The sequence below is a fragment of the Heteronotia binoei genome, chromosome 12 (genome assembly GCF_032191835.1).
Source record: "Heteronotia binoei isolate CCM8104 ecotype False Entrance Well chromosome 12, APGP_CSIRO_Hbin_v1, whole genome shotgun sequence".
NCBI lineage: Eukaryota > Metazoa > Chordata > Lepidosauria > Squamata > Gekkonidae > Heteronotia > Heteronotia binoei.
Genome location: NC_083234.1, coordinates 79,982,287 through 80,008,757, shown reverse-complemented (window position 1 = coordinate 80,008,757; position 26,471 = coordinate 79,982,287). Strand labels below are relative to the sequence as shown.

The window sequence follows — 26,471 nt, the reverse complement described above, 5'->3', positions numbered from 1 at the left end:
ACTGCAGGTTCAGAAGGAATGTGTTGAATGGCCCCCCTGTAAGTTTGAGGTGTCCAACTCTCAGCAGACCTCTCCGAATTGCCCCTCTACCCGCCCCCCAAATTTAGTGAGGATAGCTGGAGGGGGGCGGGCACTGCAACACTGCTGCTGCAGACTGGCCATCCTCCTGGAGCCGAGGCAGCGGTCACCCACTCACCTCCCCACCTCCTCCTGGAGGTCTGGCATGTGGCGGGGGGTGGAGGGACAGGCCCAGCAAGGGTAGCTGATGATGTCAAGCCCAGCGGGGGAGGGGGTTGCCCAGAGGCATGAGGGTTGAGGATCCAGGGGTCCAAAGGGCAAATGGGGGGGTGACTCTAACAGGAGGCCTAGTGCAGGAGGTGGGGTGGAAAGTTGAACATATGAAGCTGCCTTATACTGAATCAGACCCTCGGTCCATCAAAGTCAGTATTGTCTACTCAGACTGGTAGCAGCTCTCCAGAGTCTCAAGCTGAGGTTTTTCACACCTTTTTGCCTGGACCTTTTTTAGTTGGAGATGCCAGGGGTTGAACCTGGGACTCTCTGCTTACCAAGCAGATGTTCTGCCGCTGAGCCACCGTCGCTTCCCAAAGGTGAAGGTAGTCCCCTGTGCAAGCACCAGTTGTTTCTGACTCTAGGGTGACATTGATGTTTTCATGGCAGACTTTTTTTAAGGTTTGCCATTGCCTTCCCCGATCATCTACACTTTCCCCCCAGTATGCTGAGTACTCATTTTACTGACTTTGGAAGGATGGAAGGCTGAGTCAACCCTGAGCCGGCTACCGGAACCCAGCTTCCACTGGGATTAAACTCAGGTCATGAGCTGAACTATCAAACAAAGGCATGGAAGTTGAGGATCTGAGGGTCCAAAGGGAAGGCGGGGGGTTCAGAAATCCCACTGAGGGGGAGTGTGGATCATCAGCCAAGGACCCCACTGGCTAAGCCCCTCTGCTCAGGCCCCTCAGGTCCCTGAGTAAGCACCAAACACCCCCAAGTCCACTGTTTTCCCACTGAGGAATGACTGAGTTCCCTTTCTTCTCTGCCTCACTCTCCTCTCTCTCTCTGTTTAGCTGCCTGCTCCAAAGTAAAACCAGCTGCTTGTGAGTTGGGGGTATCTATCCATTCCGCTTCCATACAGCAGAATGGGAGCTCTCTTGTTGGCAGCCAGCACTGCCTGTTGAGCTTTGAAGGCTGCTGTTGGTGTTTCCAGGGCTGCAGAAGTCCCATTGCTTTGACAGTTAATTGATTGGCGCCAGCGTGTCTGCTGCGTGAGCCACTGACGTGGAACCGCACAAACCTCTGTGAAAGCCATGGAAGTTCTTGGGAGGTTCATTGCAGATGCACTCGCATGACCCTGGGCTCACAAACCATGAACTGGGCAGTTTTTGTGATGAATTTAGGTCCATCCTTAGTTCTGCCCACCCTGTCTACCACAGTGCTAGAGTCCTGCTTAAGGGAAGAGAGTAGAAGCATTTGTTGTTGAGCATCCAACCGAATAACGAGTTCTGGGGGACTTGAAAGCTTGCACACCATTTTGTGCCACAACTCTGAGTTGCAAGTCCATCCTCTTGTTCCAGATACACAAACGTTGGCCAGCAAACATTGATGGAGGCGCTGTGGTAAATAAAAGGATATTGTTAATGTATTTAATATTTGAGTCAAGTGGCACTATAAGACCAACAAAGTTTTATTCTGGGTATAAGCTTTCATCCAGAATAAAACCTTGTTGGTCTTAAAGTGCCACTGGATGCAGACTTGGTTCTGCTGCTTCAGACCAACATCGCTGCCCATCTGTATTTAGTATTAACAGCTGTACCTTCTAGTACTGTACTTGTGTATCTGATTGGGTGGCATACAGTAGTCACATGACTCTTCAGGCTGATTGCAGTTGTGAGTGTGAGAAGTGCAGTGAATACCACTGGGCTAGAGATTGACTCTTTTGAGGGAAAATGTCTGAGAATTCAGAGAACCCAGTGGATCTTTGTGACACTACAGTGGTATGTCAGTTGTCAGTTTCTTTAAAAGCCTGATGGGAAAGCAACCTAGTGCCTGGGTGGTAGAGAGGGAGGGAAGGAAATGGGGCCAGGGCAGGTGGCCTCTGAAGAGATGATGACTCCAGTCTTTCCAAAATTTTCAGTTTGGGGAAGATTTCAGCAAAAAGAAAGGAAACAGAGAAAGTGGGTGATGAGGGGATGACCTTGTGGGGATGCTTAACCCCCCCCCCCGAAAAACCCCCACTCCACATGGAAGCGGTCTCAATGCAGAATGCAATCACAGAATGGAAGTCATCTAAATACAATAATATTACTGTGAAGACTAAGTAAATATTGATCAAACTGTTTTTTTAAATAAATATTATATAAATGTTTTCATATAGAGTGCAGGTAATTGTTACAAAAATAAATAATACATAACCTACAGCCAGTTTCTCTCTTTGTTATTACAATCTCTTATCAAAATACAAGATACAGCCCACTGTGAAAAGAGTGGTTTCAAATACAGTCAGTAGCTCAACGAGGCATCACTCGTTCTCTAGAAAGTTTGCTGACAATTGGTAACTCTTATTCCTGAGATAAAGTGCAGGATGCTTCCCACAGTCCATTTTACATTCAAAATCCTTTGAGAAGACGGTAGTTTCTCCTTGTGACTCTGCTGACGGAGAGTTAGCTTGAAATCTCTGTTTCGATCCTTTATCAAAGACAGAATCACTTTATCAAAGGAGAATCACTTCATCCATTACTTACTCAGAAGCCTTCAATCAGTTTAGTGAACTAATAAATACATTTATGTAATATTTATTTAAAAAACAGTTTGATCAATATTTAGTAAGTATTCATGGTTATATTATTGTATTTTTTGTGTCAATGCAGAATGCAGCAGCCAGATTCGTGAGCCGCAGAGAGATTATTATGCCTGTGCCCCATAGAATGGATTGGCTCCCAGTCTTCAGGGGCAGGTTGGTCACCTATGAAGCCCTTAATTGCATCGGCCAGAGATGCTTGAAGGAGCAGAGAGCCTTCTTCTTCCCCCCGTTTCCTTCCTGCTTGTGAAGATTCTCAGGAGACTGTTTCTTAGCAGTCCTACATACCATCTGGTTGGGGGCCACTTTTCCTTGTGGCCTCCAAACTGCTGAGCCAGGGACTGGCTGGGCTGCCTGGAACCTGAGATCTGATTGTTGTTAAAAGCTTGAAGTTGGTTGACTCAGGCATTTAATGCCAGATGATATCTGACTGTAGTTTGCTGCTGTCCTTGATTTTGTGGCTATAATGCTGTATAGAAGCTAATTTTAAAATGTGATTTTATACATATACATTTTATTATGGATTCTCTCAGCCAAGTGAAAATAACGTGGGTCCTCTAAGCTAACTGGAAATGAAACACAGTTTTTAAATCAGTAAGAAACTTGATTTAATAAAGCAAATAAAATCTAAGATTCATGCAGTGATATATTCCACAACCAACACTGCTGAAATTTGGAATGTGTGCACCCTTTGCTGTGATCAAAGAAAATATAATGTATGTATACATTGCAGAAGAAAGGCTGGTGTGTCTGGAACTTGCCTGTTTAGATGACCCAAGGATGAGATATTTAGAGGCTAATAAAATTATGCTTGAGAAAGAGTGTAGGAAAAACAGCTGCACTGGAGTCCAGTAGCATCTCTGAGACCTACAATGTTTTATATATTATTTATCTGTATACCACTTTTCTTCCCAGTGGAGACCCAAGGCAGCCTGTGTGATTCTTTTCTCCCCCATTTTATCTTCACAGTAATCCTGTGAGGTAGGTTAGACTGAGAGAGATTGACTGGCCCAAAGTCCCGCAGGGAGCTCTTATGGTACAAGTGGGGATTTGAACCTGAGTCTCTTAGATACTAGGTTGACTCTCTTAACCACCACACCATACTGGCTCTCCGGAACTCACAAAGAAGAAGAGAAAAAGAAGAGATTGAATATATACCTGCCCTTCACTCGGAGTCTCAGAGCAGTTTACAATCTCCTTTCCCTTCCCCTCTCCACAACAGACACCCTGTGAGGTAGGTGGAGCTGAGAGAGTTCTGACAGAAACTACTCTTGAGTGGAATAGCTCTAAGAGAGCTGTGACTGACCCAAGGTCACCCAGCAGCTGCATGTGAGAAAAAGTGGGGAATCAAATCCAGTTCTCCCAGATTAGAGTCTGCTGTCTTAACCACTACACCAGACACCAAAGACAACTTTGATCCTTGAAAGCTTGTACCTCCCAAATCTTGGAGTTATTGGGCTTAATTCTAACTGTTCTAATGCAAACTAACATGGCTACCCTCTGAAACATGTACAGGAAGTTTTCTCTACTCTCCCCAGAATAATAGAAGGGTGCTCATGTGCCATGTTCATTACCTTGTGAGAACAGCAAAGTTCATCCTTATGGGACATTAAAAAATTTCCAGTGTCCAGTCTCTGACACAGAGAAAAATTGGTTAAAGGGGCCAGGGCAAGGGGTGGGCAGTTCCCCCTCTGGCAATTCTACTCTGTCACAGGCTGCAAAGATGTGGAAATCTGCTCTTTGTTACTTGCCTGAATCAGTGACTGTGAACTGTGATGGCTAAATGGAACCTCCATGATCAGAGACAGTGTACCTCTGCATGCAGCTGCTAGGGGCAATGTCAGAGGATGGCATTGTGGGTTTACTTGTGGGTCTTCCAGGACAACTGCTTGACTCCTGTGGGAAACAAGATGCTTCATTCAATGGGGATGCAGTCTGATCCATTAGGGATCTCCTGATGTTCCTTAGTGCCTCTTAGGAACAGGAATAGACACAACTCTTTCAAAAAGGAAAGGGCCGTGGTGTTGCTGAGCTGTTCATTAAGGCAGGAACACTTGTGTGGTGCAGCAAAAAGTATTGGACTTAGATGTGAGTTCAAATCCCTCCCTCCCCCAGTAAGCTTTAAAGCAAAAGAATTGCCTTGGGCAGATTGCTGTTTAAAAACCACAAAATAAGAATCTAATTGGGGGGGGGGTCAGAGAGCCCGTGGATGGTGGCAGGGAGAGCCGCCGAGGGATGAGATGAGAAGCTCTGCTCTGTGTGGACCACCTGCCTCTCGCCCTGTCGGTGCTACCTGTGGCCACATCAGCTGTGCCTGGTGGTGGTCACTGGCAATTAATACTTCTGTCTGAGCATGGCAGCTTTACAGAAGTAGCTCTTCTTTTTTTAAAAGAGTTAGCTCAGAGATGGCCAACCTAGGTTTAACTTGTCTGTCTCTTCAAACAGGAGCGCAGCACGCTGCAGCTGTGTCTTCTGTGTCCCTGCCGGCTCCCTTCCAGAGCGTCCCTCCCTCGGTCTCGCAGACGCCAGTCATTGCTGCCACGCCTGTGCCAACCATCACCGCAAACGTCGCCCCCATCGCCGCTCCCCCTGCTGCTGCTGCACCCCCTCCGCCTCCACCTCCTGCTGCTCCCATCATGCCAGTCGTTCCTCCAACACCACCGATTGTCAAGGTAATCGAGAAGCCAGAGGACGGGATGGGCCTCTGCAGAGTTTGGGCTTCTTCCCTCTTCAGCAAGGCTTGGTGTGGGGAGCAGTGTGCGTGTGGGGTGTGTTTGTGTATGCATCTCAAATGTGAGCCACTTTTCTTTAGTCTCTCTGCCCCCCAAATGTCCCCTAAGTCCTCTCAGGTTGGCCATGATAGGAGATTTGACATGGTTTTGGCTTCTTAGTAGTAGTGTTAATTTTTTTTTAATTGCGACCCCAGCCAGAAAGAAATAAAAATATAACAGCAGTGGTGGTGAGTCTACAGATAAGCATCTGTAAAAAGTTTCCAGATATCTAAAAATAGGTCCATCCATAGTTGTCATCTCTATGCCATGTACTGAAATGTTAACAAGGTTGTGAACCTTAAATCCATTGCATTACTGGAGGGGGGCATTTATCTCTTCAGTGCTGTAATCTCAGCCTTTTAGCAACTTTAAGGGCACAGAAGGTCCATTTTTGTTGACCATCAGGGTGTCTGCAGGAGACAGGAAAATAGTTTAAAAGTACATAAGCATCCTCAAAAGATCCACGAATATTTTAATACAAAACTGATACAAGTAATTACTTCCTCCCAAAAAGTCTGTATGGCTGGACAGGCCCCAAAGCATATTAAGAGTTGTGTGGTGTAAGTTGCAGGCTGGGTACTTTACCTGTTCCTTTACTGAAAAGGTGCTGTGGTGTCTAGGATATCCTAAACATGATTTTTTGCTGAATAAGTTGCAGCTTAAGGTCCATGGAAACAACAGCTGTAAGATTTAGGGCCATATTGCATTGCTTTGACAAAACTGGGCAATCTATTCATTTATGTGACTTTGCATATCATATCTTAGTCCTCTTGAGGAAACACACGTGGGTTGACCTCAGCACTACGGGAGCCCTTATGTTCCATACGAGGAGGGTGATAGCATGGTTGTTAACAGCCCTCTTCTCTGCACCTTATTTCTGCTGTGTCCAGACGTGGTGTGATGTGCCTTTCCAGAGCCTCAGCTTTTATTTTCAAGACTCAGGAGGCAAGATGCTTCCCCTGTTGATTCCTGCCTGTTCTGTAGCTGTTCGTGCTCTCTGAGTTCCATAGCAGGATGGCAGCTGGGGCTTGGGCTTCCTTGAAGGGTTCTCAGCAGGGGTGTGCACGGGGAGGCCTCTTTCTGCTGCCACAAACCTGGCTGGGATGGCTTCTCCTGCAACGTGGTTTAAACCGTGCTGCAGGAGAAGCTGGCCCCAGGATCTACTGTGCCACAGCTAGCAAATTGCTGCCTGCAACACAGCAGCTTCTGGAGCTGCCTTCTCCTGAAGCCCGGAACAGTCTGCTCCCCCCAGCACAGTGGATCCTTGGGCTGTCTTCTGCAGTCCCTTTAAACTTCAAAAGGACTGCAGTAGAAGTCCAACAGATGGCTGTTTTTGGATTTACTGATAATGCCTGAATGTATTTCGGATTTTCTCAGGATCTTTGTTCTGTTTTTGTTTTCCAAGAAAACCCAAATGCATTTGGAAAGCCATGATATACCTAAAAACACTGATAAAAAGTATTTTTGGGTTATATTTTTGGCTTGGGTAGATCTGAATGCACAGCCATAGTTCTCAGTAAGCATTTCTTCACATCTCAAAGGCACAGCTGTGTTTTGGGAATGGAGCCTGGTGAGTCATAGCACAAGTTGGGGCCTCCCTAGAAGTTGCCTGGCCCAGCTGCAGGCGAGGAGTTTGTCTTTTATTTTGAAACAGGAGATTGCTGGGAAGCCAGATTCTGCACCTCCTGCTGCCATTTCCCTGTGTTGGCAGGGGATTCACACAGACCCCAGCTATCACCTCAGAACAGCCTCTAATAGCACTTCCATGAAAAAAACCCACAGAATCCCTTTAATTTGAATTTGTTTGTGAATTTCAGAAGAAGGGAGTGAAGCGGAAAGCAGACACGACCACGCCTACCACGTCGGCCATCACTGCAAGCCGGAGTGAGTCACCCACCCCACTGTCGGACCCCAAGCAGGCAAAAGTAGTGGCTCGGCGGGAAAGTGGGGGCCGGCCCATCAAACCACCAAAGAAAGACCTGGAAGATGGGGAGGTCCCCCAGCACGCGGGCAAGAAAGGCAAGCTCTCAGAACACCTGAAATACTGTGACAGCATCCTTAAGGAGATGCTGTCCAAGAAGCATGCTGCTTATGCCTGGCCCTTCTACAAGCCTGTGGATGCCGAGGCCCTGGAGCTGCATGACTACCATGACATTATCAAGCACCCGATGGATCTCAGCACTGTGAAAGTATGTCCATCTGTTCCACCTCCCCACATCCTAAAGCTCACTCACCTGTGTTGCTTGGTGTCTCAAGTGAGAGGCACGCAGAGTTGGGCTGTCTCAAGCACAGCTTAGCCTTGGTCCCTGAGGGCCACCTTGTTCAGTTTGTGAACCCCTTTGGAGATGGCTGCCACACAGGACCAGGTGCCACTCTGGGGCTGCTTGAAGCTTGCCAGGTCCTGCAGTGGGGGCTCTGGGGCTCAGCAGAGAACAGGTCAGCAGTAGCTGTCTTGGCCTGCCACTTGCTGCATGAGTCTCAGAAGCATTCCCCTCTCACCCTGTACCATAGAGCAGGTGTGTAGCTAGGTGGGGAGAGACATGGCCTGGGATCAGGGCCACCAGGTGACCATGGGCAAGCTCGGTGGGTGTTGGTGAAGCACTCCTGCTGGCTGTGCTCCTGCTCAGCCTGGTGGTGGCAGTGAGTCGGGCTGGCGGGGGAGAAGCCTGAGAAGGACTCAGTGGGACTGGGAGGAGGCGGTGGTGCTGCTGCTGCTGAGGCACGTGGAATGCTGGCGGAGCTCTGGTATGGGCTGACAGCTCCTGAGCTCTGAGCTGCGACAGGATCCTGGACAGTCCCCCACCCCCTCCAGTCTTCTCTGGAACTTGGGGAGCAGGGAATTTAATGCAGCTGCCAGTACTTGCCGCAGAAGAGGCTGCAGCAGCATCAATGACGGTGGCTGGGCTTCCTCCAGCAGCATGGCCCGCGTGGGGTGCAGATTCAGTCCAGGGAAGGCACCGCCTGTCCCTCAAGAAGTGAGCTGGCCAATTCCTCCTCAGCTGCACGGCTCCAGCGGGCATGCCTCGTCTCCCCAGTTGCTGCCCTCTTCAGTGCCATCTCTGCTTCCCTGACCCCTTGGTGCTCCCCCCCCCCCCCGGAAAAAAAAAGCTTTCTAGCTCTGGCCCTAACAGAAAGGGAGAGCTCATGTCTGTCAAGGAAGTCGCAGTGGTAAGATGGGGCGCCTGGAGCATGTGGCTTGGGAGGATTTGGACAGTATTGGACACGTGACTGCACAGTGCACATACAGAATTTGGCATTCAGCATCCTGGGAATCCCAGCTTTGTTCTGTGTCAAATTCTATGCAAAGACAAGGAAATGTATATGAATAAATTGTGCCAGGTGAAGCATTTTATGTGTTTCCATTTGTTCAGTGATTTTTGCATAATTTATTCGCATTGTGCCATTATGGGGAGGGACAGTGAGCTGTTCAGAGCGGTGCAATCCCCTCCCCCACCACTGAAGACCAGTGGCCAGAGGGCATCTGCCTTCGGTCTGAGCCAGCAGGGCTCTCCTTATGTTCTTCTAGCACCAATTGTTTAACGCCCACTAGAAGCTTTCCTAGCTGCAGGAGTTACTGCACACCCTTTTGGCTATTCTTATGTTTCATGAGCACTGTTGAAGATCAAAAATGTCTGTAAGTTGTTCTCCCCATTGGTTGCAGTGAGGTCACAAGATGGATGAAACTGTTTTCCTGACCTTTTACTTTTTAAAGTGTGTGTGTGTGTGGGGGGGCTTTTCTCTGTTGCCCATTTCATCTGTGAATGCATGCTGCTTATAGCTCTTTTTTCCTCGCCTACTTCCTCCCCAATTTTCTCCCCTCCCTCCACTCCTTTTTGGCTTCCTGTGTTTGCAGAAAAAAATGGACAGCCGGGAATATCAGGATGCCCAGGGGTTTGCAGCGGATATTCGGTTAATGTTCTCTAATTGTTACAAGTACAATCCCCCCGACCATGAGGTTGTAGCCATGGCCAGGAAGCTTCAGGTAAAGTGTGGTCTAAACACAAAATAAAATCAGAACCGGTCCCATGAGAAATGTATTTGACTGCAGGATGAATGGTTCCTCTACAGCAGGGGGTCCCCAACTTTTTGATCCTGCAGGCAGCTTTGGAAGTCTGACACAGGCTGGTGGGTGCAACTCAAAGTTCCCTGTGAGCTGAGTTGGTGTGAGCTAGCTCACAGATTTCTAGCCTCCGGCTCACACATTTTTGTCTTAGCTCAGGAAGGATGGCCCTGGAGCAAACCAATTTATGCAGTAGCCAAACTGCTTGCTTACATTTTTAATGCCAGTAGCTCACAAAGTAGAATTTTTGCTCACATGACTCCACAGCTTAGAGGGAGCATTGGTGCAACCAGAAAATGTGGAGCCAACAACAAAACATCAGAGATTAAGGTCATGCATAACTCTAATAGTAACTGTTCAACATTTCAGAAAGAAATTTTGCCTGAACAAACATATGGTTTAAAAATATTTCCTTGTATACATACACCTTATTTGGAGTCACAAGGTGAAGATCCCTGTGCTTTGGTGGGAATGTGTTTCTGAATCTGCACAGCTAATCAGAAACCCTATGGGCAAAGCAACAGGCCCACCAGGTTCCTCACACTTTCTAGGAACAGTTGATGGGGTCCACAGTTTTCACAGCACCCTACTGGGGACCCCAGCTGTACAGCTTGGAGTGTGTCTTTTTCTGGTCAGCCTCCTCACAGGCTATGTACTTTCACTGTGCTTTCTGCACCTGTTTGGAAGGAAGCAAGTGCAGAACAGTGACATGCAGAGGTGCAACAGGCAGCCTCCTCAGAGGAAGGGAAAATCAGCTCTGTTTCTTCGTTAGGACTGATTGGATCACTCCAAAATCATCCTACACAAATGCGCTAGATGTTCCAAACTTTCATTGAGGTCAGCCACTGAGCACTGCGTGAGTCTTCTCTGGACAACAATTGAAACAAGAATGGCTGCACCAGCAGGCAGAAAAAAATGTAGAAAAACAGGAGCAAAGTGGAAAAAATATTAAGTTCCTGTGGATTCTTGCACATTTTGCAGAGGATTATTTCCAAAGTTATTCACTTTCCACCTATCCAGATGGGTAGCCGTGTTAGTCTGAAGCAACAAAACAGAAAAAATGCTGTTTATTACCTTCACACTTGAGAGGAGATGAATGGGGCATTGTAAAGGGGTCTCACACATTTTGACATATTTATTGCTTTAACTGTTGTTCCCTCTTAATTAATTCCATACAGCTGTTGATCCTATACACTTAACTAGTTATTCCTGCTTTGTCTCAAAATATTATTGTCATCGTATTATGTGCTAATTTCCTATTCAGCCTCTGACTATAACTTTGAAAGGTTTTCTTCCATTTCATTTTATTTGAAGCAGTGTGCATGCACATGAAAGCTCATACCTTGTGTAAAACTTTGTTGGTCTTTAAGGTGCCACTGGACTCAAACTTTCCACCTATCTTTATTTTCTGCTTGGAAAAGACGTATGCCCAAAGCAGATTCTCATGAGAGGAGGCAACAGTTGGGATCTTCTGAGGAGCTGACATCTCTGTGTGAGGCCAGGATAGAGCTATTTGTTGGTTGCTCCCAGTGCAAAGGTGCCGCAGAGGAGGCACATTTGGAGTACCTACAGGGGCCTTTCTTGATGCTTTTACTTTGACTCTGGGATATTTTTCTGATTAGTCATACAAGTGGGCCACAGAACGTATCTTGGCATTTGCTGGCACATAGAGTGCTTGATGTTTTGGCACACTGAGCAGGCCTTTCTTTCTCTTTTTCCAGTTATATTCAGGTCTGTGTGGTCTCTGGGATCTTTTCTCTCCCTCCCCCCCCCCTTAAAATTGGTGACCCATAGAATCAAAATTCTTCAGCAAGAGAAACTGGGCCGAGGGCCACAACACACATTGCAGCAGACACAGGTCCAACGCTTGTCTCCTGGCAATGTTTTAAAGGAAAATTTAGCTGCTTAAAGATTGCTACAAGGGCCCAATCAGACCTATGCTGCAGAGGTACCAGGTGATGTTGTCCCCTTCTTGTACACCTTTTAAAGAGCCAAACCCCACCCTTGGGGCTGTTTCAACACTTCAGAGAGCACCAGGAAAGGGGCAAGATTGTCTGCTGTCATTGCACCACAGAACGAATCAGGACCAGGCCGTAGCTGAAAGTGCCAAGTGGCTCCATTTCCCCCTAAAAAGGAATCAGCCACTGTAGGTTGGTCCCCTCTCTGCTGTTATGTACAGTTTGGCTCTGAGGAATGTTGTATAAGTTATGCATAACTGACCCTGCTATACTCACATCACTTATGCCAGTTTTAGTAGCTGTGAGGAGGGGTGGCAGTTCTACAGGACAGTGCCCCCCCTTTCAAAATCTCATTTGGCTCTTCCTCCTGGGGTTTCTGATTTCAGCCCACGCATGCTTCCAGCATATTTTTGCATATCATAAAGGCTAGATACTTGCTTGTTGGATTTAATGAAAGCTGAGATCCTTGGGAAGCTGAAGTCACACACTGCACTTTTTCTGCCTTCCTGGGGAACCGCAGAAGATTCTTTCTGTCTGTTTGAGAAGCCATGGTCCTCACTAGGAGCCAGCCAGGCTGAGGCTAGCATTGCTGTGACAGCCCAGCAGCAGCAGGCTCCTTCAGGAACCATTTTCTCGGGCCTTCTTTGTTGCACGAAGATCTTCAGTTCCTCACACATTTTTTAAATGGAGCTGTCTAGTTTTGTGTCTGAAATTCTATGATAAGAGCAGTCTCCCTCCCCTCATTCCTTCCTTGAGTACAGTATGCAAGTTGGGTGTATTTGCACAATGCGAGCAGATCAAGAAACTTCGTCTGTGTTCTGCTGAGCGTTGAAGTGAGAGGTGCCTTCAACTGATCCAAGGTTTGGGAAGAGCTGTGAGAGGAGGCTGCTTTGTTCCTTCCCCTCCTGAAGCTCCCTGTTCCTGCAGGACGTCTTTGAGATGAGATTTGCCAAGATGCCGGATGAGCCAGCAGAGCCTCCCCTTCCGCCCCCTCCAGCAGCACCGGTGGTGAGCAAGAGCACAGAGAGCAGCCACAGCAGCGAGGAGAGTTCCTCGGATTCCGACAGCTCCGACTCCGAAGAGGAGAGGGCCACGCGCCTGGCTGAGCTCCAGGAGCAGGTGAGAGGTTCCCTCCGTTCTTGCTGAGAGCCATTCCCAGCTTATTCAAGGCCCGTTCTAAGAGATCAGCCTTGGCTCATGGGGCCACAAAGTTAATGGCCCACTAAAAGGTTTTACTAGCCCATATCATGCCTTTGTGGCTGCTTTAAAACCAACCAACCCCAAAAAAAAAACCCCTTTGAAAAATCCCCCTCTCTGCTTGTGGGAAGGTGATGCTTATCTCAGGCAATCAGGTTAGCCTGCAATGTGTCTTTTTGCCTTCAACCTTGACGTGAGGCATCAAAGAGATCCTGACTTAGCCGCAGCCACCCAGGAAGCATCGTGGCTGAACAAAGATGTGAACTTGAACAATCAAAGCTTTGTGTCAGTGATTCCAAACAGTTTCAGAGTTGCCTCACCCTGTCATTTACTCCCCCCTCCTAAATTTAATAAACAACATTGAAAAATATAAGTATTTTCAAAGAAAACAAATATTTTTTGCAACAAACATGTTTATTGCAGTTCAGAACAACAACTCTTATGCAGACTGGCCCTGGCTTAAGAGTTCCATTCCAGTCTCCCCCTCCGGGTAGTTGGTGGCTACTTGCAAGCGGACAGGATCCTTGGGATCCAAGCCAGTGCATGGGCAGTTTGGACCCTTGTCCAGGAAAAAGTGCTGTATAGGCTTTATGAATGAAATCTAACTGGTTTTTAGAATTGCTTGGGAACTTTGTGACACTCCTTGAGATAATGGGGTGGGGGGTGCAAAGCCAGAGGGGAGAATTTCTGTTCTCTTTGGTTCCTAGTGTCCCAGTGTATTAGGGGAGGGATTGTGACTCAGTGGCAGAGCGTCTGCTTGGCATGCAGAAGGCTCAGTCCTCAGCATCTCCAGGCAGTGGGGGAGGAGAAAGACCATTTTCTGCCTGGAGAGCTGCTGCCAGTTTCAGTAGACAACACTGACTTTGATGGACCAGTGGTCTGATTCAGTGTAAGGTAGACTCCCATGTTCATGTGTATTTGGCCAGGGTGGGTGGGTCTGGGAGATGTTGATGTGTCAGTGGCACATTGCAGAGCCTTCTGCAAGTTCCTTGGCCTCAGTTTCTTATCTCTAGAATAGTAGCAGGAGTTGCCACAGAGGGTTGTTATGCGGATTCATAACCATTGTGAAGCGTTTTGCTGTTTGAGTGATTGGGACTGGAGCACCATACTGGCAGTTGTGTAGTCTGGGATGATTAAGCAGCCATGAGGGACAGAAACTTGACACCAATTAAAGAAAGCAGGGGGGAAACCCAGTTCTCAGGGGGAGGTCAGAACAGGAGTGTGATTTTGTGGCAATGCAGCTCCTTGGATCCTCTGCCCCAACACCCTTCCCCACCATCTGGAATCGCAGTGTGGACACAATATTTGCTTCCCTTGCCTCTCTTCTTGTTCACACAGGATTGTTCCCGATCTTTGAGGCAGTGCTACAAGGTCAATGACTCCCGAGACTGGAATGGATGGAATGTATTTGTTTATTTTTATTTTTTTATTGATTTCTTTATTCTTGTACAGATAAGTGTTCTGTCATATTAGTATTTAGCTGTCAAAATCTTTGTGGGTGTCATAGTGAGACGTATTGCACTTTTCTGTTAGTCCATTGAAACTTCACCTGGGGGTTTGGGACACCAAAGGAGGCGGCTCCTTGGCCTGGGGTGGGATCTCATCAGTGGCCCCTCTACTAAAACAACAGAAAGAGGAGACAAAGGCAGAACAGAGGGCGACCGAGCACAACTAGGGCCAATGTCAGTTTGTTGCAATAATATACTTGTGCCCAGGTTTCATTAAAAAATTTAATCTCTAGAGCTTTTCATTGTGGAGTTAGAAGAGGAAATGTGCTGCCAGCATATTTTACCTTGTAACTCTGTAAAGAAAAGGTCTAAAGAGTTGGTTAAGAAATAAATAAATGAAAGCTGCAATAGATTGCTGTAACAGTATTGTACTATAGTGATCTGTTAATTAACATTTTTTGTAAAAAAACCCCAAAAGAACATCCCTCTCCTCCCCCCCCTTCCAAAAAAAAAATCTGGTGGAAATGGTGACCACAGGGTTGAGGTAAGGAAAATGGCTTCAATTTGGGTGGGGGACCTTCAATATACACACCTTTCCATCCACATGGCATCCCAAGTTTCATTGACTGTGATCTTTCCAAACTGATTATACCCAACCAGGTTTGGGAAGGATTGCAGCAAAGTGGGGAAAACAACAGAAGTAGAACAAAGAGAGGATAATGTTGTGTGGATGCTCCTCAAGACAGAGTGGCTGCAAGGGAGCCAAGGTGGAGCAAGGCAGCCCAGATCTCCCTTCCCAGCTGGCCGTTCAGCAGAGGAGAGGCTCAGAGGCAGGACAGACTGGGCCGTCATTGGGCAGGATCTTTCCGTCCACAGGGCATCCAAAGGCACTTTGACTGATCTTTCCCCAACCAGGGACCCAGCCTGATACTACCCAGCCTTTGCCAATCAACTTAGACAGAGAGGGGCCATAACTCCATGGCAGAACAAATGTCTTCTACTTGGTCTCTGGCAAGTAGGATCTTGGTGATGCGGGGAAAGATCTCAGCCTGAGAGCTCAGAGTGTTTCTGCCTGTCCAAGTAAACTGGTTGGACCAAACTTTAGTGGTTGCCTGCCAGTTAGCCTGATAGACCACCTAGTAAGTGAAGACGCTGTAGCACACACAAGGAGCTTTATAAATAATTGAGGATGATAAACTGAGAGATCTTGGGGCCTTCAGGGGAAAGGCACAATAACAGTAAATTCCTCCTTACAGTGTTCCTCTGATGGGTGCACAGTTTGCAGCATGATTATGCCTCTCTTGAAATCACTGTATTCCCTGGAGCAGCATCTCCTGCTTCCAAGAAATTGCCTGAGATTGCCAACTCTGGTTCTCAAAGGGCAAGTTTCTAGCCCTCATGGTTGCAGAGGTCAACATACCATTCCAATAAGGGAAAGGCAGCACAGTCACTGAAGCTGGAGGTATCCTAGATAGAGGCTGCTTGTGGCCTCCAGAAGAGTAGTGTTGCCTCTCTGTGAAGAAGGATTCACCAATGACCGCTGTTTTCCTCCCCATTTGGTATAATAACTCCTGACTTTTATTCCTATTTATGTGCATGTATTGACTTTATAATTCAATGTTTCTCCCACCCAGCCTTTAAGGCTTGGGTTAAGTTAATGGAGTGAAAAGCAGCAGAACTGAGCCAGTGGAAGGAGTCATAGTTCTGCTTGGTGCAAACCAGAGAAGGACTTGGGGAATGCTGGGAGCGAGCCCTGCAGGGTGTGGCTGGCCAGGGGGATGCTTCCCTCAACAACAGCCCTGAGAAGTGGTCCAGGCTGGCAGTTCGCTCATGGCCTGCCTAAGTTGGGATTTGAACTCTGATCTTTCTGATCTGTTCAGGGTCCCTCCCAGTCGTTTCAAATTATTGTCACCACCAGGTTGCTGCCTGTTTGGTGTAGTGGTGAAGTGTGCGGACTCTTATCTGAGAGAACCAGGTTTGATTCCCTACTCCTCCACTTGCAGCTGCTAGCATGGCCTTGGGTCAGCCATAGCTCTGGCAGAGGTTGTCCTTGAAATGGCAGCTGCTGTGAGAGCCCTCAGCCCCACCCACCTCACAGGGTGTCTGTTGCAGGGAGGGGAAGGGAAAGGCGATTGGAAGCTGCTCTGAGACTCCTTTGGGTAGTAAAGGGTGGGGTATAAATCCAGTCTCTGCTTCTTCATCTGTCTTTCTCTGGTCCTGTTCCTGAGCCTTTCAGAGCATTCTGGTGCACCAGAGTTTGCCAGGGGAAACATTTCTGTTTTGTTTAGCTGTATTCCAGGAAGAGTATGCCAGGCTCTTTTTAAAAGCACAGGAGCCAGGCTGGTGAGAACGGTGATGATGGTCACACGCGCACCCCACCCCCTCCCCCCGCCTCACTCCCTGTGCTCCTTTGCAAGGCAACAGAGGCAGCTGCTTGGGCAGAGTGGGGCAAAGGAGCACATCACTGCCTCATTCTCAGGCACCCCCAGGCTCCCTGAGTGCAAGGAGTGCAGGTGACAGGAGCCGTCTTTGCTCTTGTGAAGGATGGTTCCTTCCTGCTGTTTGCTGAACACATGAGAATATTGGGTGCCGCAGCTGATACTCAGCAGCCTCTGAAAAGCTGGACTCAGACTGGTCTGCCTAAGCAGCAAAGTGAGAAGGGAATGAGACTGTAGGTGGGGGAGAGACCATGTTTCACATCCTTGCAAGTAGAAAACTTGGTAGAATCTGGTGTGCTAGCCTTCTCCTTGCAGGCTCTTCTGTGGGGAGATTTTTAAAATGGTGCCCCCCCCTTGCTGTCAGAGTGGCCCAGTTCAGACTCTCACATCATTCTCCTGCATGTGTAGACTGTGCCTCAGTCCTGAAAGAGAGGCTGGGGGCTGGCACATGCAGAAGTCCCCACACCAGGGGCACAACCACCATCATTGGGCTTGCAACTGAGAAGCCCCCCCCCCCCCCCGCCCATGCTGTGTAGGAGAACTGGCACCTCCATGTGAAAGTTGTATATGTAGGAGCAGCTGTGATTTGCACAACTCTTGCAGCTTGGGGGAAAAGAAACCCCTCAGATCCTGGTATTTGTACAACCACTTTATGGAGGTCTTAGTTCTGAGCAGAGAATTTCCTGCTGTGAGCTTATTGGTGCCCCCCCCACACACACACGGCCAGCCACTTGCATGGAGGGCTTCAGCAAACGTGTCCCATTCTGGGAATGAGCTGAGGTGGGTGGGCTTGCAGCTGGCCAGTTCACACATAACATTCATCCCTGGATGACTTGCGTGTGTGAAGGAGCCATCATCGCCACAGAGCAGATGTTCCCATTACCCCTGGCTGGTTCTAACAATGTGTTTCAAGTGAATTGATTCAGATGTTTGACTGAGAGATGTCGAGGGTGAAGCAGTTGAGAAGTGGGAGATCAAGTGCTTGTGTGAACTGCCCCCGCAAGGAGATCAGAACTGCACGGGGCAGTCTTCAGAGGCACTTGACTTTCTTAGCTTTGATCCTCCGTCTTCCCTGCCAGCTGAAGGCCGTCCATGAACAGTTGGCTGCCCTGTCCCAAGCTCCTGTGAACAAACCAAAGAAAAAAAAAGAGAAGAAGGAGAAGGAGAAGAAGAAGAAGGACAAGGAGAAGGAGAAGGAGAAAGAAAAGCACAAGGCAGCAAAAGCAGAGGAAGAGAAGAAGGCAAAGGTGGCCCAGCCGACAAAGCAGGCTCAGCAGAAGAAAGCTCCGGCCAAGAAGACTAACAGCCTTCCCGCAGTGAACAGGTAAGAGGCACCTGGGGCTCAGTGGTGTTGGCCAGGTGGGCAAACCCCTGGGAAGCAGCATGGCAAAGCCCACAGAGTTCTGAGAAGCCCAGCTGGTTACGGGAGGTTTTGTGGCAGAAACGTGCCTGCTGCATTGGGTAGTGTTGATTGATGGGCTTCTACAGGCACAGAGACAAGACCCACTCGTGCAGGCCTGGTGCAGAACTGATGCTGCCTGCTTGTGGACTTTTCATCCTCTCCCCTCAGGCGAGCCCCCCCCCCTCCAGTCTTGGCACTAATGTTGCTTGGAGTTGTTTCTGCACTGCTGTTTCCATTAGCCAAAGCTGGTGCAAAAGCCAGCCTGTGAAGAGGTTTCCCAGCAAGGCTTCCCAGAGTGGTCTGGCAAGGGCTCCAGTGCCAGCGAAGTGCTCATGATCATAGAAGCCTGACTGTAAGGAGGAGCCCAGGGGCCTCCGATGAGCTCGAGTGTGTTGGAGCCATTTTGGGTCTGCACTGAGCCACAAGAAGGCCCAAAGTCAAGAAAGCAGAAGGTGGTGGTGGGTTGATAATGTGTCTGTGGACAGCACAACATGGGTGTTGCTCAAATAGCAGATGTGCATAGATACATTTGTCCAGGAGTCCTTTCAGAAAGCTAAAAGCTGCATCTGGAGCTGAAGTCTGTGACTCCCAGGAGCACTGCAAGTGAAGCACACGGGCAGTCTTGGGGGACAGGAGACCTCAGTCATGCCTTGCTGGTGGCTTTCCTCTGCAGCTCCTCTGGCTTGTGAGGCTGCAGCAGGTATGACTCCCATTGCTGTCAAGGATCCCTCTGCGGCCATTTGGGTGGGGGCCTGACGCATTTGGGGGGGGGGGGACTGAATTCTGCTGCCAGTGCTACTTCAGAGTGGGAGTGCATGTCTCCTGCAGTGCAGCAAGAAACGTCCAGCAGTCTCTGGCCTTATGTTCTCAGTCTCAAAAGTTCTTAGGGAGGGAAGGAGCTGTGGCTCAGTGGTGGAGGGTTTGCTTGGCCTGCAGAAAGTCCCTGGTTCAGTCCCCGGCACCTCCAGGTAAAATGATCAAGTGGTAGGAAATGTGAAAGACGTAGGACCCTGGAGAGCCACTGCCAGTCTGAGTAAACAGCATGGGCTAAAGGTCTGGTTCAGTACAAGGCAGCTTCATTTGTTCTTGTGCTATAGCTGGGGAGGGCCAGAAGCCGCCTTCCCTCTGGATCACAGTGGACGTTCTGGAACTGCTGCTTCTGCTGTTTGGGAGTCCTTTCCAGTTTAAAGATAAAGCTTATTAGAAGGGCAGCTGCAGTGGCCCCCTTCCTCTGAGCCAAGCACCATCGTGGCTTTTGCTGGTCAAAAACCTGACCGCCAAGGCTGTTGTTTCCACAGGCCAAGGATTCTCTCTCCTGCGTTCATTGGGCACTGGAGTCTTCTGCACACTGACCCCTGTCAGCTGCCATTTCCCCTGCAGTTTTCAGCTTGTGCACCACCAGAGAGGGGAGGCTTTCTAAAAATTGGCATTGCTGTAGAGATACAACACCACAGGACTGTAGCGAATAAGCTTGCAAAAGGCAGGTTGAGGAAAATGGTGGCTGTGAAGGAGAAGAAAATGTCACCAGTGTGGGTGTACACCGTTCCATGCAGATGCTGTGCTGACGTGTGTGGGCCCGGTTTGCTTTGCTCTTTTCTGAGGGCCTGGCAAAAATGAGGGAAAGATGCAGTGCAGAGTCCTTGTCGTGGCTTCTATGCAGTCCCACATTGAGGCTGTGCATGCCCAGAACCAGCTGTGGAGAAATTTCTAGCTAAAATGAAAAAGGAGGGGGCACTCCCTCTCCTTGGAATGCACATGCCGTATCACGCCCAAGCATCAAATGTTCCTCCTTTTCCTTCAGTGCTATCTTTGTTGTCACAGGAAGAAGTCATGTTTCTAGCATTGTGTTTACAAAAAAAGAAGCAGTTAAAAGTTCAAGTTTGCCCCTGGGATTGCTGGACTTACCCTTCCTTTCACTTTGTTTTTTGTTTATTTTTTAATCAGGTCAGGATTGTGACAGGCCTTTGCCACTGTCTCCCAGCCTCATCTGAGATACTGGTGCAAAAACCTGTTGTGATACAAAGATGATTCACATGATCTGTGCCTGTTAGAGTGAGCATCAAATGACTCAGACTGTAGACATAGCCGTTTGTCCTGAAAGCTTAAAAGGGAGAGGGCTATGAGAGAAGGCCGTATCTGCGCCTGAAGTCCTGGCAGCTGTCATCTGTTGTGGTTGAGCACCTGTTCCAACCATCTTTGGTAATATCAGTTTCATCAGGTTCAAGATCAGAACCACTCCAAGTGATTCTGTCAAAGCATAAGTCTTGATCACTGACTTCATCTCACGCCACAAGAAGCACCTCTGAACCCCCAGCAAAAAAGACGAAGGCTAAGACTCAGCTCCGTCAGAAGCCTACTCAAATTCAGCCCCTGCAGGAGAAAGCTCCTGCTTCAGAACCAGACCAGCCAACGGAGCCAGGGGGTCTTCAGCTGCCTCCGCCCCCTTGGGCCCCATCAGTTCATGGCAGGTCGCTGGTCCTTTCTGTACTGGAGGGTGAGATCAAGCAACATTTACCGCCCTTCCATGACATTCACTTGCCTTGCCAGTCGGACCTGAGACCAGCCCCTCAGTTACTTTTGTTCCCACCTCTATTACTTACCTCCTACATTTAACCTGGAGTGGAGTAATTATTTCTGTCAGGCAGCCAGGGAGCACGTCAGATCTACTCAACAGATTAAGCACAGATCTTTGGCAGGATGCCATACACAAGAGCAAGTCTTTCACTCAGACTCTAGGGAGGAAGACTCCAAATCTGAGCATAGCTCCAAACTACCATCAGAACTGTTCCCTGGTGATATGGTTGGGGACTCAAACCCATTTCCCATAAGGAAGGTCTTGGACTGTTTTCTGAACAGCATCTGCATGGTTCAGGAACTGGAGATCAAGGTCTCCACTTTGGATCCATAACCTAAGGACAAGACCTGGTTTTGATAGCCTTTCTGATTCTGGATGGACTGTGAGATATCACTAGATCTGTTTGGGAGAAACCAGCCTCAATTCTGGCCACTTCAGAATTAGTGCAATTAGTATTGCATTAGGGAAGAATGTTTATTTTATTTATTTATTTATTTAGATTTATATCCCGCCCTCCCCGCCGAAGCAGGCTCAGTGCGGCTCACAACATAAAATCCCACAAACAATTGAATTAATAAGTATTAAAATTACACATTGTTATAAAATAGATATGCAATGATTAAAACAGTTAAAACAGAATATTGAGTTGGTGCTATTCTGGTGGCGACGGCCTTCTTCCACTTCTCTTCAATACCGGTGCTAAGTCAATTGAATGCCAGCCGGAAGAGGACAGTCTTGCAGGCCCTGCAGCACAAGGTTCCGCAAGGCCCTCACTTCATCTGGCAGTTGGTTCCACCAGCAGCGGGCTACAATTGAGAAGGCCCTGTCTCTGGTTGATTTCAGTCGGGCCTCCTTCAGCCTCGGGATTACTAATAGATTTTGTGATCCCGATCTAAGTACTCTCTGGGGAACATGTGGGGGTAGGCAGGTCCTAGGCCATATAGGGCTTTAAAGGTAATAACCAGCACCTTGTAACGAATCCGGTATACTATTGGCAGCCAGTGCAGTTCCCACAGTCCCGGCTGAATGTGCTCCCACCTGGGGAGCCCCAATAACAGCTGGGTGGCCGCATTCTGCACTAGCTGCAGCTTCCAGGTTCGGCACAAGGGCAGCCCCATGTAGAGGGCATTACAGTAGTCCAGCGTCGAGGTGACCATTGCATGGATCACTGTTGCTAGGTCACCGCGCTCCAGGAAGGGGACCAACTGCCTTGTCCGCCTAAGTTGGAAAAACGTGGATTTTGCAGTGGCTGCTATCTGGGCCTCCATTGTCAAGGCAGACTCCAGTGGCACCCCCAAGTAGCACCCCAGTGGCGCACCGTCAAACACCGGTAGGGGAATTTCCCTTCCCAGACTGCCACGACTCAAGCAAAGGACCTCTGTCTTCTCTGGATTGATCTTCAATCTACTCAGCCAAAGCCATCCAGCCACGGCTTGTAGCGCCAGGTCCAAATTTTCTAGGAGACAGGCCGTCCGTCCATCAGTAGATAGAGCTGGGTATCATCAGTGTACTGGTGACCACCCAACCCATACCTCCGGGCAGTCTGGGCAAGGGGACGCATGTTGATGTTGAACAACATCGGGGAGAGCACTGCCCCCTGAGGCACCCCGCAGTCAAGCGTGTGCCTCTGGGACAGTTCTCCCCCAATCACCACCCTTTGTCCCCGACCATCAAGGAAGGAGGAAAGCCATTGAAAGGCCAACCCCTGAATCCCTGCGTCGGTGAGACAGCAGGTCAGCAACCGATGGTCAACCATATTGAACGCTGCCGATAGTTCCAACAACATCAGTACCGTCGAGCTGCCTCGATTCAGATGCCGCTGGAAGTCATCCACCAGGGCGACCAGCACTGTCTCCATCCTGTGACCTGGGCGGAAGCCGGACTGGTGAACATCTAGGACGGAAGCATCATCCAGAAAGCTCTGTAACTGTAGCGCTACTGCCCTCTCAGTAATTTTACCCAAAAAGGGTAAATTCGAGACCCGCTGGTAATGTGCCAATTCGGCAGGTCTAATGTCGATTTTTTCAGGAGAGGGCGGACCACTGCCTCTTTAAGAGGTGTTGGAAAACGCCCTTCCGCAAGGGATCTATTTACGATAGCTTAGAGCAAGGGCGCAGAGGATGCCGAGGTGCAATCTCATCGATGGCTCTGGAGAGTCTGTCAAGCCAGGACTCAACCAGGTCATCCAGGGAATCTCCAGGGGACCAGGAATCCCGTAGAGCCCTTTGGAACCGTTCCGGGTCCATCTGGCTCCGCGGGCGAGCTAAAATGTGCTCACCGCCTAAACGGGCTTGGGGTGGGACATCCACACAAGCCTTGAGGGCACAGAGGTCCGACCATGGCACTGCTTCAGCGGTAATACCATCCACTAAAACTCCTGCCGCAAAGATCAAATCTAGCATGTGCCCCACCTGGTGAGTGGGCATTGTAACAAGTTTGGAGAGTCCCAGTGTCGCCATGGATGACACAAGGTCCATCGCCTGATGAGAGGTTGCGTCATCGGCATGGACATTGAAGTCACCCAGGATCAAAAGCCTTGGGTACTCCTATGCCCAGCCTGTTATGGCCTCCATCAGGGACGGTAAGGCACCGGCTGGTGCGTTAGGCGGACGGTACACTAGCCAGATCGCCAACCCCTCCCCAATGTCCCACGCCAGACTGGCACATTCAATGCCCTTAATCTCTGGGGCTGGGAGACCCCGGAAGGAGTATGGATAGAGCCACCCTTCCCCCCCCGCCCGCTAGTCCGTGACTGGTGGAAGACTGAGTATCCTGGGGGAGCCGTCTGGGAGAGAGCTACAGTCTCCCCATCTCGCACTCAGGTCTCAGTCACGCAAGCCAGGTCCACATCCTGCTCAAGCAAGAACTCCCGAAGGACTGAGGTCTTATTATTTATGGACCTGGCATTACATTAACACCAATGACGGAAGCGAGTAATTCAACCTGACCCCTCTACCTGCCACCGTCGGGATGAAACGCAGACTGGAAGGGGGCCGAGCGCTATCATGTCTCGGCCTCCTTCCGTTATAATTCTGTCTGTTCCCACCGTCATACCTTCCCCTCCCCAGGAGTTCTGGAATCCCCAGGCCGGTCATCCCCTGCTGGTCTCTTCCACAGCCTCAGACCAATTGTGAATAGGCCCGGCTCATCACCCTACTCCGGGTGTTAAACAACAAGCTAGCTCCCCAACCCTCTCCTCTCTCGCCAACCAGTCAGTTTCCGAATTTAAGCTTACCTGATAATAATTAAATCTAATAGTTAATTTAATCTGAAACCCCAACCCCACAATCACACCTTTAATTAATTAGCTAAAAATAATTTAATTGATTCTGATGGCTCCTTAATTGCAACAGCCCCCCCAACCAGTTACCCTCCCCCAATTAATTTGCCAGAAATATAAAATTCATTGGATAGCCAATCAATTAACCAGTAGTCCAAAATTAATTAACCAACAGGACAATTATTTAACAAATCAATTTAGCAGTCAGCAATTCAAATTCCCCTTGTGTATTGGTGGTTAAGAACTGGTTAAAATGGTGCTGGATAAAAACACTGCAGTGCTTAAGGTGCAAAGTGTGGTAGTGCTGTCTGAACCCCAGGCGCCCCCCCCCCAGCTTAGGAGACCCAGTGGGGGGTGGAAGCCTCCCCTTTGTCCCCCCAACTGTGCGGTTAAGAGAGGCAATGGCAGCATACTTGAGCTCTTCAGGCACCTCGCAGCTGCCTGTGGATTCCGCAGCCATCTTGGGGTCGTATTAGTAGTCCAACAGCACCTGCAATCGAGCATGCCAGGCCTCCATACACCGCCTGGCCCCACAGCAGTTGTGGGGCTCCTGGTCGTCAGCTAGGCTGGTAGGCTGCACTCCAATGGCCTCCAGCAACAGATGAGGAAGGGTATCCGCAGGGGATGAAACTCTGGGAGAGAGGAGGGAAGCTGCCGCCCCGCAAGACAATAAGTAAGCCGCCGTACTGCACATGTATGTTGCCCCTTGTTTACCCACCCACTGTGGAAGAGATGCAAACCAAACATGGCCAGGGATCACACTCTCTACCCCAAGTGGCAAAGAAGACCAGAAACTGAACGATGGAGGGAGAAAGCTTTACTTATCAGCTGCTTCAGGACTGAAAATCTGTTTTACAGTTATTGCAAATAAATTCCTGGTTGCGTTAGATCTGCAAGATGTCTGTTTTCATAGTATGATACATGAAAAATACAGAAGATACCGCTGCTTTAAATCCAGTGATAATATTTTCCAGCACGCTGTATTACCGTTTGTGCTGGCTCTTGTTCCTTGGGTTTTTACAAAATGCATGGAAGTTGTTATTTCTCACCTTGGGTCTTTAGGATGCTGTCTGTCCCCTTACCCTGGATGAGTGGGTTCTAACAGCTCCCGCGAGGGAACTATTTGCAACATATTCACTCTGCATGGCAATCGTGTAGTAAGCTGAAGCTATCTTTTTACCTACAGATGGGGAACATGCAGTTCAGGCCCAAATATGTTGTTTTTCTTTCAAGTGTTACCAGGAGGCCTTTCACATTCAGAGCCTCCATTCTGTCACACTGAGGATGTGGCCACTACAATTGTTAAAATTCATAGTTAAAACATAGTTAAAATCCAAAACAAAATTATATTCAACACTTCTTAACTTCAGGCAGTTGTGATTTATAAGAGTATAACATTTGCCTTGAACACAGGCTATATTGCAGAAAGTATTTTTTTCCAATATAGGTAATTGTACAGTGATTATTAAAGTTTCATAGAGTGGAAATAATGAATATATCAAGATTTAATATAAATGTAGATCCAGAAAAAGCTGTGATTATAGTTAGCCTAAAGAATCCTTAAGAGCCCCGTGGCGCAGAGTGGTCAGCTGCAGTACTGCAGTCCAAGCTCTGCTCATGTCCTGAGTTCGATCCCGGCAGAAGCTGGGTTCAGGTAGCCGGCTCAAGGTTCACTCAGGCTTCCATCCTTCCGAGGTCGGTAAAATGCGTACCCAGCTTGCTGGGGGGAAAGTGTAGGTGACTGGGGAAGGCAATAGCCAACCATCCCGTAAAAAGTCTGCTGTGAAGACATCGTGACGTCACCCCAGAGTCAGAAATGACCAGTGCTTTTACCTTTAAAGAATCCTATTTTTTGTTCTTTTTAAAATTGTCTATAAAGGGGGGGGGGCATTGTTTCATAAAGTAAGATTGATATTGTTGATCTTCTAAATGGGAAAGCTGATTTGAGATTTTTCCCCCCATGATGAAACAATCCCAGATTCTTCTGTATCACTGAGAAATCGTTGATGGATCTTTGCTTTTCTACTTAGATGTGATTATAGCTTCAGCTGTACTAATAAGATTACTATCATAGAATCAGAGTTGGAAGGGACCTCCAGGGTCATCTAGTCCAACCCCCTGCACAATGCAGGAAACCCACAAACACCTCCTCCTCCCCCCCCCCTCCCCGCCAGGGACCCCTGCAGGCTCCCTACTCAGAAGATGGCAAAAAACTCCTCCAGGATCCCTGGCCAAACTGGCCTGGCGAAAAATCACTTCCTCGCCTCCAAGTGGCAGTTGGGATTTTCCTGAGAAAGGGCCACAGAACTAAGCCCTCCTGCCCTCCCCCTCATGATCTGCCTCAGTTCACAGGATCTTCATGGCTGTCAGGTGGCCATCACACCTCTGTCTGAAAACCTCCAAGGAAGGAGAGCCCACCACCTCGCGAGGAGGAAGCCTGCTCTGTCAGGAAGTTCTTTACAGTCATGCCCCACATTTCTAAACTGGGATTGGGGCTGTTTTTTTTTTAATTAAAGCTTAAATTCAG

At 48.7% G+C, this 26,471-nt stretch overlaps 1 protein-coding gene across 1 annotated transcript in view; it reads left to right on the top strand.

Moving 5' to 3' along the window:
• BRD3 (bromodomain containing 3) overlaps window positions 1–26,471 on the top strand; it is a 79,027-nt gene that overhangs the window by 33,855 nt on the left and 18,701 nt on the right. The window contains exons 5-9 of the mRNA XM_060250443.1: window positions 5,261–5,487; window positions 7,404–7,775; window positions 9,440–9,568; window positions 12,532–12,723; window positions 17,767–18,011. Coding sequence (XP_060106426.1) covers window positions 5,261–5,487; window positions 7,404–7,775; window positions 9,440–9,568; window positions 12,532–12,723; window positions 17,767–18,011 — 1,165 coding nt within the window. The remainder of the gene's footprint in view (window positions 1–5,260; window positions 5,488–7,403; window positions 7,776–9,439; window positions 9,569–12,531; window positions 12,724–17,766; window positions 18,012–26,471) is intronic.